Source organism: Neovison vison, chromosome 8, assembly GCF_020171115.1.
Source record: "Neovison vison isolate M4711 chromosome 8, ASM_NN_V1, whole genome shotgun sequence".
NCBI classification, from domain to species: domain Eukaryota; kingdom Metazoa; phylum Chordata; class Mammalia; order Carnivora; family Mustelidae; genus Neogale; species Neogale vison.
This window is the reverse complement of record NC_058098.1, coordinates 137146540-137156933: the sequence shown is the minus strand read 5'-3', so window position 1 is coordinate 137156933 and position 10394 is coordinate 137146540. Positions and strand designations below refer to the sequence as shown.

General features: G+C 50.2%; 1 protein-coding gene and 1 long non-coding RNA gene across 3 annotated transcripts; one reads left to right on the top strand and one right to left on the bottom strand.

The window, feature by feature from the left end:
• Positions 1–1647: 1647 nt before the first annotated feature.
• LOC122915319 lies at positions 1648–2845 on the bottom strand. The gene is made up of 2 exons (XR_006386038.1): positions 2399–2845; positions 1648–1840 (listed from the first exon to the last, which is right to left on the bottom strand). It is a non-coding gene; the product is annotated as an uncharacterized LOC122915319 (long non-coding RNA).
• RRM2 (ribonucleotide reductase regulatory subunit M2) lies at positions 2829–9107 on the top strand. 2 transcript variants are annotated; one of them, XM_044262085.1, is made up of 10 exons: positions 2829–2964; positions 3048–3122; positions 3478–3621; positions 3894–4010; positions 4587–4720; positions 6566–6660; positions 6788–6921; positions 8081–8185; positions 8272–8385; positions 8463–9107. In XM_044262085.1, exons 1-10 carry the CDS (start codon positions 2857–2859, stop codon positions 8613–8615), a joined length of 1179 nt encoding a protein of 392 aa, XP_044118020.1. In that variant the 5' UTR covers positions 2829–2856; the 3' UTR covers positions 8616–9107. The 2 variants fall into 2 exon arrangements, with proteins under 2 accessions (XP_044118020.1, XP_044118019.1); XM_044262084.1 differs by having other exon boundaries at positions 3475–3621.
• The last annotated feature ends 1287 nt before the right edge of the window (positions 9108–10394 follow it).

The following is a 10394-nucleotide window of genomic DNA, read 5'->3' as shown; positions in this document are numbered from 1 at the left end:
TACCATATGGTTTCATTCACATGAGGAACTTAAGAGATGAACATAAAGGAAGGGAAGGAAAATAAGATGATAATTGAGAGGGAGGCAAACCATAAGACACACTGAACTCTAGAAAACAAACTGAGGGTTGCTGGAGGGGGCTGGGGGATGGGGTAACTGGGGGATGGGCATTAAAGAGGGCACGTGATGGAATGAACACTGGGTGATATATGCAAGCGATGAACCACTAAATTCGACCTCTGAAACTAAATTAAAAAAAAAAAGTTGGGGTTGAAAATTTCCAGCTGTACAGTTTAAGCTGTGCGACCTTGGGCAGTCTCCTTGCCTCCCTGGCCTTTCTTCCTTCAGCTGAAGAACAGGGCCGCAAATACCGAACGCCGTTGTCTGGACTGAAAGTCCGAAGCGCCTGGCTCAAGGGTCCAGGGGCTGTGGGGCATTGGTCATTAGTGTTAAGACAGTCCCTAGGGGGAGTACTTGGTCGAGTGAGCAGTGGCGTTGAGAAAGCCCCTCGAGTTCCGCTCCTCGGCGGGTTTCTCTGCTTTGGGAGGCGGATGGAGAGGCGGCTCCTCCGTGGCCACCTCACTCTGCCAGCGGGGGACGGGTACAGGCGCAGCCGCGAGGGACGGGTACAGGGGCAGCCGCGGGGAGCAGGGCAGCGGGAGCGCGGGCTTTGGAAGCGGGGGCGGGGCTTGCAGGTGGGCGGCGTGGGAGCTCCAGGCCCAAGAAGTGTGGCCGCGCGGTCGTCGCGGGGGCGGAGCCTCTCTCTGGCGGACCAATCGTGGAGCAGATGTCAAAACGGGCGCGGCAGGGAAACGAGAAAGAACCGCAGGTAACCCGGCGCCAGGCGGCTGAGGCAGCATCCTCCCCGGCGGGCTTGGGCTGCCTGGTCTGACCGCGCGCCCTTCTTTCTCCAGCCTAAAGGACAACAGAGGAGGCTGTGCAAGCCAGAAGGCCCGCTGGGCGGTGTCTCTGGGCTTGATCTTTGCGCAGAGCCACGTAGCTTTCTGCGCCCGCTTCCTCCTGTAAAGTCAGAGCAGTGAAAACCCGTAGGAGGCAGGACGGGACATGCCCAAGTGACTCAGAGCTGCGAGGCAGTGAAGGGGAGAATGGCGACCTTTCTTTCTGCCTCGTGGCACTACCAGTCTTTCCAAGTTCTCTACAGGGCACATGGGTTATTTTGGTAGGAAAAAGTTAAGCTGAACATAAAGTCACGAATTCTGGCTAGCTCACGGGGTAATCCTTTATGGTTCCTGGACAATCAGAGTTTAACAGGAGCTGAAAAGCACGTGGTGCCTGAGGGAGCAACAGAAAGGAGCACTAAGGTTACTGATGTGAAACTGGAACGTGAATGGGGTAGCAGAGGATACCAAGGAATCCCTGACCATTTTCTTAGAGGTGATAATGGCTTTATGGGGCATCAAGTCACCACTAAAAATATCCATTTTCTGGAGCTGGAGGCTGGAGGAAGGTGGAATTGACCACTCCTGGGAGTTGCTTTAAAATTAAGGATGCTAGACCGAAGTTTTGTCGTTGCTTTGTCTAAGAGAAATGATTGTCATTAATCTTTCTCTGAGGCTTGAGCATACATTAAACACAGTATGTATGTGAGACTAAGACATGGGAGAAACAGACCCGAGGAGGGGATAGTCCCTATCTCTGACATCTTTATTATATCTAGAGAAAACTGTAAAAAGTCCAGTGTTTCTTTTAGCGGCCGCCCTAAGAGTATTTGCAGATGTTGGAACTTTCCCAAGTGAATCATGTATTTTTCGGATCCTAACACTTCTTATTCTTCATTCCTGGCATTTTGCCACTTGCAGGGCAAATGTCTGTGGCAAATCTGAAAAACCAAAGTAAAATGAAAACTGCTATTAAGGTCATGTCTCCCTCATGACAGTGCAGGTTTTCTATCTCCTCTTCAGGCTCCTTGATGCCCAATAAGCAGTAAATGGATGCCCAGCTCTTTAGTCTTTCTCAGGGCTTTTTTGCTCCGTTTCTAATTTTAAAAAATGCTGACATAGGGGACAGTGGCCTGGCAGCAGACACAAGTTCAGTGGGAAACTGCACCAAAAGCCCTCTCTGGCATTTACTTAACTCAGCTCTATCGCATCGCTATTTTATTAATCGTGGCATAGGTTAGTCCGGCGACAAGTCCCATTTTACCAAGGAGGGCACTGAATCTTTTAGCCAGGTGACATGTCCAAGTGATACAGCCACTGCACTGCGGGACTCGGCAGCCAGCGGCCCTAACCTTTGGGCAGGACGGCTGTCACCGATCCTCCCGCAGATCTGCAGGAACTCGAGGACCCCTTACCCCCGACCCAGGTACACGTATCTAAACGGTCGCAAACCCGCGCTTCTCTCGCAGCCTGGGGCGTTCCCAGGCACTGGCACCAACCTCATTTGCAAAACCACTTGCCCCGACCCGCGACAACGGTTGAGGGGTGGGGGAATCCTCTCCCGCTCCCGGGCGGCCTCCAATCGCGTTGCTGCATTCAATCCCCGGCAGTTCCCGGAGAAGCGAGTCCCGCGCGCGCCGCGGCCCCCGAGTCACTCTGGGGGGTGCAGCCCTTGCCGGGGCGGGGGGCGGCCCGCGGTGGCCGGGGCGGTGGCGCCCCTGGCGGGGTTAGCTGGCCCAGAGAGGGGTCCCGGGGGGTCCCGGGCGGCGGGCGGTCGGCGCTCCCGCGCGCCTCTCGAATCACGCACGTCCGGCCGGAGCGTCCAATGGGAAGGCGGCGTCTGGCCACGCCCACCGCGCGCGCCCCCTCCGCGGTGGGCTTTTAAAGGCAGCCGGGCGGCGCGGGGGTTCCCAGGACCCGCGCGCCGCCTCACCTGCCGTCCCGCCTCGCCGCCGCCATGCTCTCCGTCCGCGTCCCGCTCGCCACCATCGTGGACCCCCAGCAGCAGCAGCAGCTCCAGCTCTCGCCCCTCAAGGGGCTCAGCCTGGCGGACAAGGAGAACACGGTGAGCGCGCGCGCGGGCCGGGCCGGGGCGGCGGGGGGCCTGTGGGGTCGGGGGCCTGCGCCTCACCGCGCGTCTCCCCGCAGCCCCCGAGTCTCAGCGGGACCCGCGTGCTGGCCAGCAAGACCGCCAGGAGGATCTTCCAGGAACCCGCCGAGCCGGTGAGTGGCCCGGGCGGCCTGCGGGGGCGGGGCGCAGCGGGCGGAGTGCGCCAGCCGCCTCTTGGCGCCAAAGCCTCATTGTCTCCTCTAGGGTTTCAAACCCTAGCCACTCCCCGGGCCCGCGCTTCTTTCCCGCCAAGGCATTCCCTCTGAGTCCTTTGCACTTCCGCAGATCTACTCCTGTTCCTCTGTTACGTCCCGCTTCTGTTCTGAGTAGGATGCGTGTGTGACAGCTCACGCTCACACACCGAACCACCTGGAATTGCCGGTGATTGGACGCACTGGGCCCGAAAAAATGGCAATCTCATGTGGTGCGCCCTATAATTAGCATTTTCATTACTTTCTCGCCCAGCAGAAAACTAAGGTACTTGGCCCCAACGTGGAGGACGAGCCACTACTGCGAGAAAACCCTCGTCGCTTTGTCATCTTCCCTATTGAGTACCATGATATTTGGCAGATGTATAAGAAAGCTGAGGCTTCCTTTTGGACCGCCGAAGAGGTAATCAGAGTCAGGAGCCTGAGACTTAGGAAGTTGAAGCATTGCCCCCAACTCTGGAGGAAGCCCCTTGCAGTGCGGGTTGTAATTTGTTTGAAATGTCCTTGTTCCCCTGGGGGATGGTTGCCCCCACGGAGAATGCGGGATGCAGGATGCGAGCTGTTATAACTGGCCAGGGGAGCTATGCATGGGAGGGATGTTCTTTTAAGCCATGAATTAGATATATGTGCGAGGCCCCACATGCTTAACGTCCCTTGTGAACTTCTAAACTTCAGGTGGATCTCTCCAAGGACATTCAGCACTGGGACTCCCTGAAGCCTGAGGAGAGATACTTTATATCCCATGTTCTGGCTTTCTTTGCCGCCAGTGATGGCATAGTCAATGAAAACTTGGTGAGTTTCCCAAAAATCTGCTTTCATTCACTTCAAGATTAAAGCGAAAATGAATTCTCTTGCCTCATCTGTTAAGTCCCATAGTTGTAAGCTAGTAGTTCTGTTATATGGCGTTTCGTGCTTTATAATATCCTTGGCAATTGTTTTTTCCTTATGGTTAATTCCCCCTCCCCCCCACTGGCTCTCTCGAGAGGCTCAAAGACAAGTTAAGTGCTAGTAATGGGTTTACTCTCTTTGTGGCTATGACATTGCTTTTCTTTTTGTGGTTTTGCTGTTTTAATCATCTGATTCCATATGTATCCTCTTGTGAGTGGGTCCTTGGTGCCGTGAATTAGGAAAAAAGGAACTGATGAGTGTTTGCAGAATCCCTATAAAACAGACTCTCCCTGTCTCTTGAGCTGTAAATGGAGCATATATGGCATAACATGCTCAGCTTTACCACGGAATAAGGAAGACGTATAGTTTCTAAAAATAGAGACAAATCCTATAATGGTACGAAGGGAGTGTGATGGTATCCAGGATCCCCTGCCTGAAGGGTTGCTCCTCACGCTGAACTGTGATGTGTTTCACCACTAGGTGGAGCGCTTTAGCCAAGAAGTTCAGATCACAGAAGCCCGCTGTTTCTATGGCTTCCAAATTGCCATGGAAAACATCCATTCAGAGATGTACAGTCTCCTCATTGACACTTACATTAAAGATTCCAAAGAAAGGTGAGTATTTGGCTTGCCTGTTGGTCTGCCAACATGTTTGAGACTCACTAATTGTTACACATTGTTTCAAGTTTCCAGTTCACGTGGGGGTAGAAAAATGACTCTTAAGTGACTAAGCAGACAAAGCAGTTTCTTTCCTTTTTTTTTTAAGATTTTATTTATTTATTTGACAGAGAGAGAGAGATCACAAGTAGGCAGAGAGGCAGGCAGAGAGAGAGGGAGAAGCAGGCTCCCCCTTGAGCAGGGAGCCTGATGCAGGGCTCAATCCCAGGACCCTGGGACCATGACTTGAGCCGAAGGCAGAGGCTTTAACCCACTGCGCCACCCAGGTGCCCCCACAAAGCAGTTTCTACTGCCCGTGGTTCTGTCTGAGGATGAGGCCTACACTCAATTTTATTAGCCAGTCACTTAAAAACAAAGTTCTGAGGCTATTCCATTTTTAGAAGTGGAAGTGTACTGTTAATCATTCTCTTTCTTTGAAAACAAAGCAAAACACATCCAAAGAGGCTGTGTACAATGAACTAAATCTTAGGTCTGGCCATTTCTACTTGTGTGGCCAGTCTGTTAATGTACAGTGGGAAGCTGGGGCAAAGTGGAGGGGACTGGAGGGTGCACCTGACTAGAACATTACTACCCTCTTGAAGAGCTCGTAATACAGTACAGAAAATCAGATCTAGAGGTATAAGTAGAGGAATCCCATAATAAAGTGGGGACAGCAGTTTGCTGTTAGATCGGTGAATTTAGGCACAGGACTGTGTGAAGAGATGGTTTGCATCATGGGATCATTTTACAGGTTCAAGATTAGAGAGGAGGAGAACGTTAGACATGGCTGGCTGAGTGGTCTAGGTACTGAGGTCAGCTTCGGGATGCGTCTTTGATGGAACAGAAGTGGTAGGCCTGGAAGGTAGGCCTCCTGTGGGTTACCAGGAAGAATGTGAAGAGGGAAAATGAGTGGTGGCTTGGAAGGGCTGGCAGGACTGGGGAGACTTGGGAGGGGTAGGAAGATTGGAAGACATTTGTAGGCAGAAATAAGGAAAGATAAGGATAGGCATGACTTGGATAAATAACCAGAAGGGGCAGGATCAGGAAGGTGTGGTGGTTAAGCTTCAAAAGCTAGGGAGGGGCAGACCCTGTTTCAGGATGTTGACATGGGAAGACAATGAGGGGAGCCCTTTGGTCCGATGACCTTGGCTTCAGAGAACAAGGTCATCTCATAAGGAACAGGCTGGGGAATCTGTAGACTGGGAATGCGTTGGAGGCAGAAGAGGGCAATAAGGAAGACCCAGGTAAGCGGGGGGCCGGTTGATTTGCTTTCCTGATCTGGGACCATCAGTGTAGTATAGAATTATAGTAGGAAGTAAGCTCAGGTTATCCAGTTTATTGGCTTTAATTATTTTATTACATACATATGGCATTTGGGGCCTATATACGTGGCCTGATAATATGGACTGGCAAGGAAAGTGCTCTTTAGGAAGATAATGGTCAGTATAGCTTAAGTAGTCTTAGCAGTTAAGGTTTTATAGCTTCTCAGGTTTAAAGATAGGACCTGTGAACTTTACCATGACCTCATATAATGTCGTGACCTTGATATAATTAAGCTGATAAATGCTCTTGGTGTAATGGACTAAGACTTTTCATGTTAGTAGATATTGGGGCTCCCTGTGAACTTCAGAATGAATGAATGAATGTTGAGATTTTAGAAAGAACACTGGGGGAAAAACAAAAACAGTAATGAGAAAACATTTTAGCTTTGAGTCTCGATTTGGCCTTGGCCCCAGTGTTGTTCTCTGGTGGACATTTGTGATAGGCGGTCTTTGCTGTAATTGCTGATGCCCTGTCTACTAGGGAATTTCTCTTCAATGCCATCGAGACAATGCCTTGTGTAAAGAAGAAGGCAGATTGGGCCTTGCGTTGGATTGGGGACAAAGAGGCCACCTATGGTAAGGATACCTCTGGCCCCACGTCTGTCTGAGCTTCGGCTTCTGAGTGATGTCCCTAGTCTGTGGGCCCCTCCTGTGCACCTGCTTCTTAGCTCAGTGGGACTATGTCGGTATTAACTCTTCGCAGGAGAACGGGTTGTGGCCTTCGCTGCCGTGGAAGGAATCTTCTTTTCTGGTTCTTTTGCATCGATATTCTGGCTCAAGAAACGCGGCCTGATGCCTGGCCTCACGTTTTCCAATGAACTTATCAGCAGAGATGAGGTGAGTCTCGTTCACATTATAGGTTAACATGCACAACTCTTGGGCTCACTGCCAGGAACTCAAGATAAAAGTTTGCCCGGTACGCCTGGGTGGCTCAGTGGGTTAGGCCGCTGCCTTCGGCTCAGGTCATGATCTCAGGGTCCTGGGATCGAGTCCCGCATCGGGCTTTCTGCTCAGCGGGGAGCCTGCTTCCTCCTCCTTCTCTCTCTACCTGCCTCTCTGCCTACTTGTAATCTCTCTCTGTCAAATAAATAAATAAAATCTTAAAAAAAAAAAAAAGTTTGCCCGGTATCCACACTTACCATGTGAGTTCAGCCGTATCCGTACTTGGCAGAAAACAAAAGACTTTAATTCGCTGAGAGTACTCGTGTTGGCAGTGCCTTTCTGCCTCTGCTGCGCCCTGGGTGATGGGGCGTTTTATTCTTTTGCCCCGTGTTCTGTATGACACTGCTGTCCTTGTAAGTTGGTTGATAAGCGTCCCAATGGAGTAAGAATCCATTCCGGTCCAGTGTATGTCCTCGAGTGCGCTTGGATTAAATGGGAGGGGAAGGTGAAGATGTGCAGATGTTCTGATTTAATTCCAGTCGGCAAGGCAGGCCAGGGCCATGAAGCCTGTCATACTTGGAGTCTCATGGGCAAATGAGTTGGTCTTTCTTTTTAAGAAGCGCATCCCTCCAGTGGAGGCAGATCAGGGTTACTTGGCACTAAGACTCAGGAAGACAGCATTCACTGGAAATCACAGTACTGATTTCCTAAGCTTTAGGCTGTAAATCTCATAACCAGCCGGCCTCGGTCACTGAGTTTTGCTTTTCTTGCCGGGCACGGTGGCAGAATGGGCGCTCACAGATGTAGGAAGAATGCTTTGAGCAGAAGTCCCACCCCAGCCTTTGCTCCTATTCCGGGCAGTGGGGACTGGACCTGGCCTGCTGTTATTCCCTGGGGAGCAGTGTTGAGGGCCTTGCGTGCAGCTGAACCGGCCATGACCTTCGCAGCATGGATGGTATTTGAAGTCCTCTTCCCTTTGACAGCCGAAGCACATACAGCTAGCGCGGCCACACAAGATACAGGAGGAGAATGCAGAAAAGGGGAAAGCCAGTTTCTGTTTGACGTTAATGATAGAAGTCTGGTTTAAACAGTGATCTTAAACCTTTTCTTCTAGGGTTTACACTGTGACTTTGCCTGCCTGATGTTCAAACACCTGGTCCATAAACCTTCCGAGCAGAGAGTGAGGGAAATAATCATCAATGCCGTTCGGATAGAGCAGGTGGGTGACACATCAGGGTCTCTCGTCCCGGCGAGAAGGTGCCTTGATGCTTCTGTTTCATTGAGGAGCTCTGTTTCCGTCCCTAGGAGTTCCTCACGGAGGCGCTGCCTGTGAAGCTCATTGGGATGAATTGCGCGTTGATGAAGCAGTACATCGAGTTCGTGGCAGACCGGCTTATGCTGGAGCTGGGTTTTGGCAAGGTACAGTATTGTTTGTAGCCTTCTGGTTCTTCTGAAGTGGGAGTTCCGTATTTAAATTCTGCTGTGAACCTTTTCAGGTTTTCAGAGTAGAAAATCCATTTGACTTTATGGAGAATATTTCACTGGAAGGGAAGACTAACTTCTTTGAGAAGAGAGTAGGCGAGTATCAGAGGATGGGAGTGATGTCCAGTCCGACAGAGAATTCTTTTACCTTGGATGCTGACTTCTAAGTGAACGAAGATGTGCTCTTATTTTGCTGATTCCCCCCCTTCTCATAAAAAAAAAAAAAAAAAAAACAGCCACTTGAAGCTACACCATGAATTATCCATAATGTTCATTGATAGTGTTGTTAAAACTGTGTAGCTACCTCATAGGCAAGCCTGTTGATTAGTGACGCTAGTTGTCTCACCTAGAAAGCAGCTTAGACAGAAGCTACTCGGATTGGTAGGAAAGACTTTGGCCATGTTCGGTGTTTGCAGGCAGGCCGCCATCCGTGAGTTCACCGTGGCTCCTGGTGGCAGTCAGGGCTCAAAGTTCGGGGTCCTGGAGTGAGTCTGACCCCACAGGATGGGTCAGTTACTCCGAGGTCCTCGGGAGGCTTCAGCCTTGGTGCTTCAAAGCAGTTATTAAAGTTTACTTACTGATTTGTATATAAAACTGGCACTTTACACACAAATAAACAGAGTTTGTACTGTTTGAAATAAAGGCCTGATTTCACCTGATTTGGTTTCTAGCCCAAATGCAAAGCCTTCTATTGAGCGCTGATGGGAGCCAGTCTGGAATTTTCCCTGGGCGACCGAAGTTTGTCCATCCTGTGCAGAACAAGCATGTTGTTTCTGTTCTTTATTTTCTAGAATGAATCGATGGGCTCTTTGATCAACTTCAGAGTCAGTCCTGTACACACCTAGGTATTAGCCAGCTGGGGCCACAGAGAAGACGGGTTAGGGTTAGGTCGAGGGTCCTGGGACGAGACTGAGGGAAAAGAGCTCCTGACTTCAGTCATTCGAGCTTGAAGTGTGGCGCAGGCTGCCCGCCGGCCACCTGGGGCCGTGCGAGGGGCGGCAGCCTCTTAGTCCTCAAATCGCTTCTTTCCCCAACCTCAAGCTCTTACAGAAGGTCCTTAGATCCTTATCATGGATCTGAGGTGATCTCGTAAATTGATTTTCCCCCCATCCTTGCACAAAATGCCCCCCTGAGGATCTTGGTGCAATTAAGTGGCACGCCCAGGACTGAAGCAGGCGCCCAGAGAGGTTGAGGATGTGTTTTGGTTTGGTTGAATTTGTAAGTAGGTACTGTTGACCTAAGCCATTTTCTATTCACTGCATGTTTTTTAAATTGGAATTTTTTTTTACACTGTGTATGTCCTTTTATACCTGTGGTTCATAGCTTGAAATAATTGCCCACTTAGTGTGGTTCGGTCAAAGCAGTCAGTGTTCCAGAATTACTCTCAATCTGATCGTTTCCCCCTGACCTTCAGGCAAAAACGCGAGTCACGTGAGTGATATTAACACATCATCATAATTTTAGATTGAGAGTATAACATAATAGACTTCATAGGGCTAGTTGGAATCGACCTGCCTTTGTTTTCCTCTGCCTTCTTCTCCCCGCACCCCTGAAAAAAAACAACAACCCAGCCAGGATGTTTGGTGGAAGGTGGTGGAGGACACGCACCGTCTTTTGGCTGCAGTTGGTGACACATTGTATCGTGTTGGCTGCACTGGCCTGTTCTAGTGTCAGTTTTTTTCATTTATTGTATAAATTGTCAAATAGTTGAACCATTTTTGTAAAAGGGACTCTCTCAAATTATTGTTACTTGAAGTCAGTCCTGATTATGTGGTTCTTAAACTTGTACAACACAAAGGTGAATAAATGTTTTTGCCTCGCATGTCAGGTGCAGGTGGAAGTCGGAAGTCAATTTGGGGATTCGGTGAAGGATTCATTTTTGCCAACTCCCAATTCTGTTTCCTGTTGAAAGGGAAGCAGATTCTAGTCAAGCGTTTCAAAGTCTC

What these genes read in the sequence shown, in the direction of transcription:
- RRM2 (XM_044262084.1), top strand. Translation starts at nt 2,857, where the DNA reads ATGCTCTCCGTCCGCGTCCCGCTCGCCACCATCGTGGACCCCCAGCAG. An exon ending in CCTTTTGGACCGCCGAAGAG is followed by an intron (nt 3,622 to 3,893) that starts GTAATCAGAGTC and finishes TCTAAACTTCAG; the next exon opens with GTGGATCTCTCCAAGGACAT. An exon ending in GGACAAAGAGGCCACCTATG is followed by an intron (nt 6,661 to 6,787) that starts GTAAGGATACCT and finishes AACTCTTCGCAG; the next exon opens with GAGAACGGGTTGTGGCCTTC.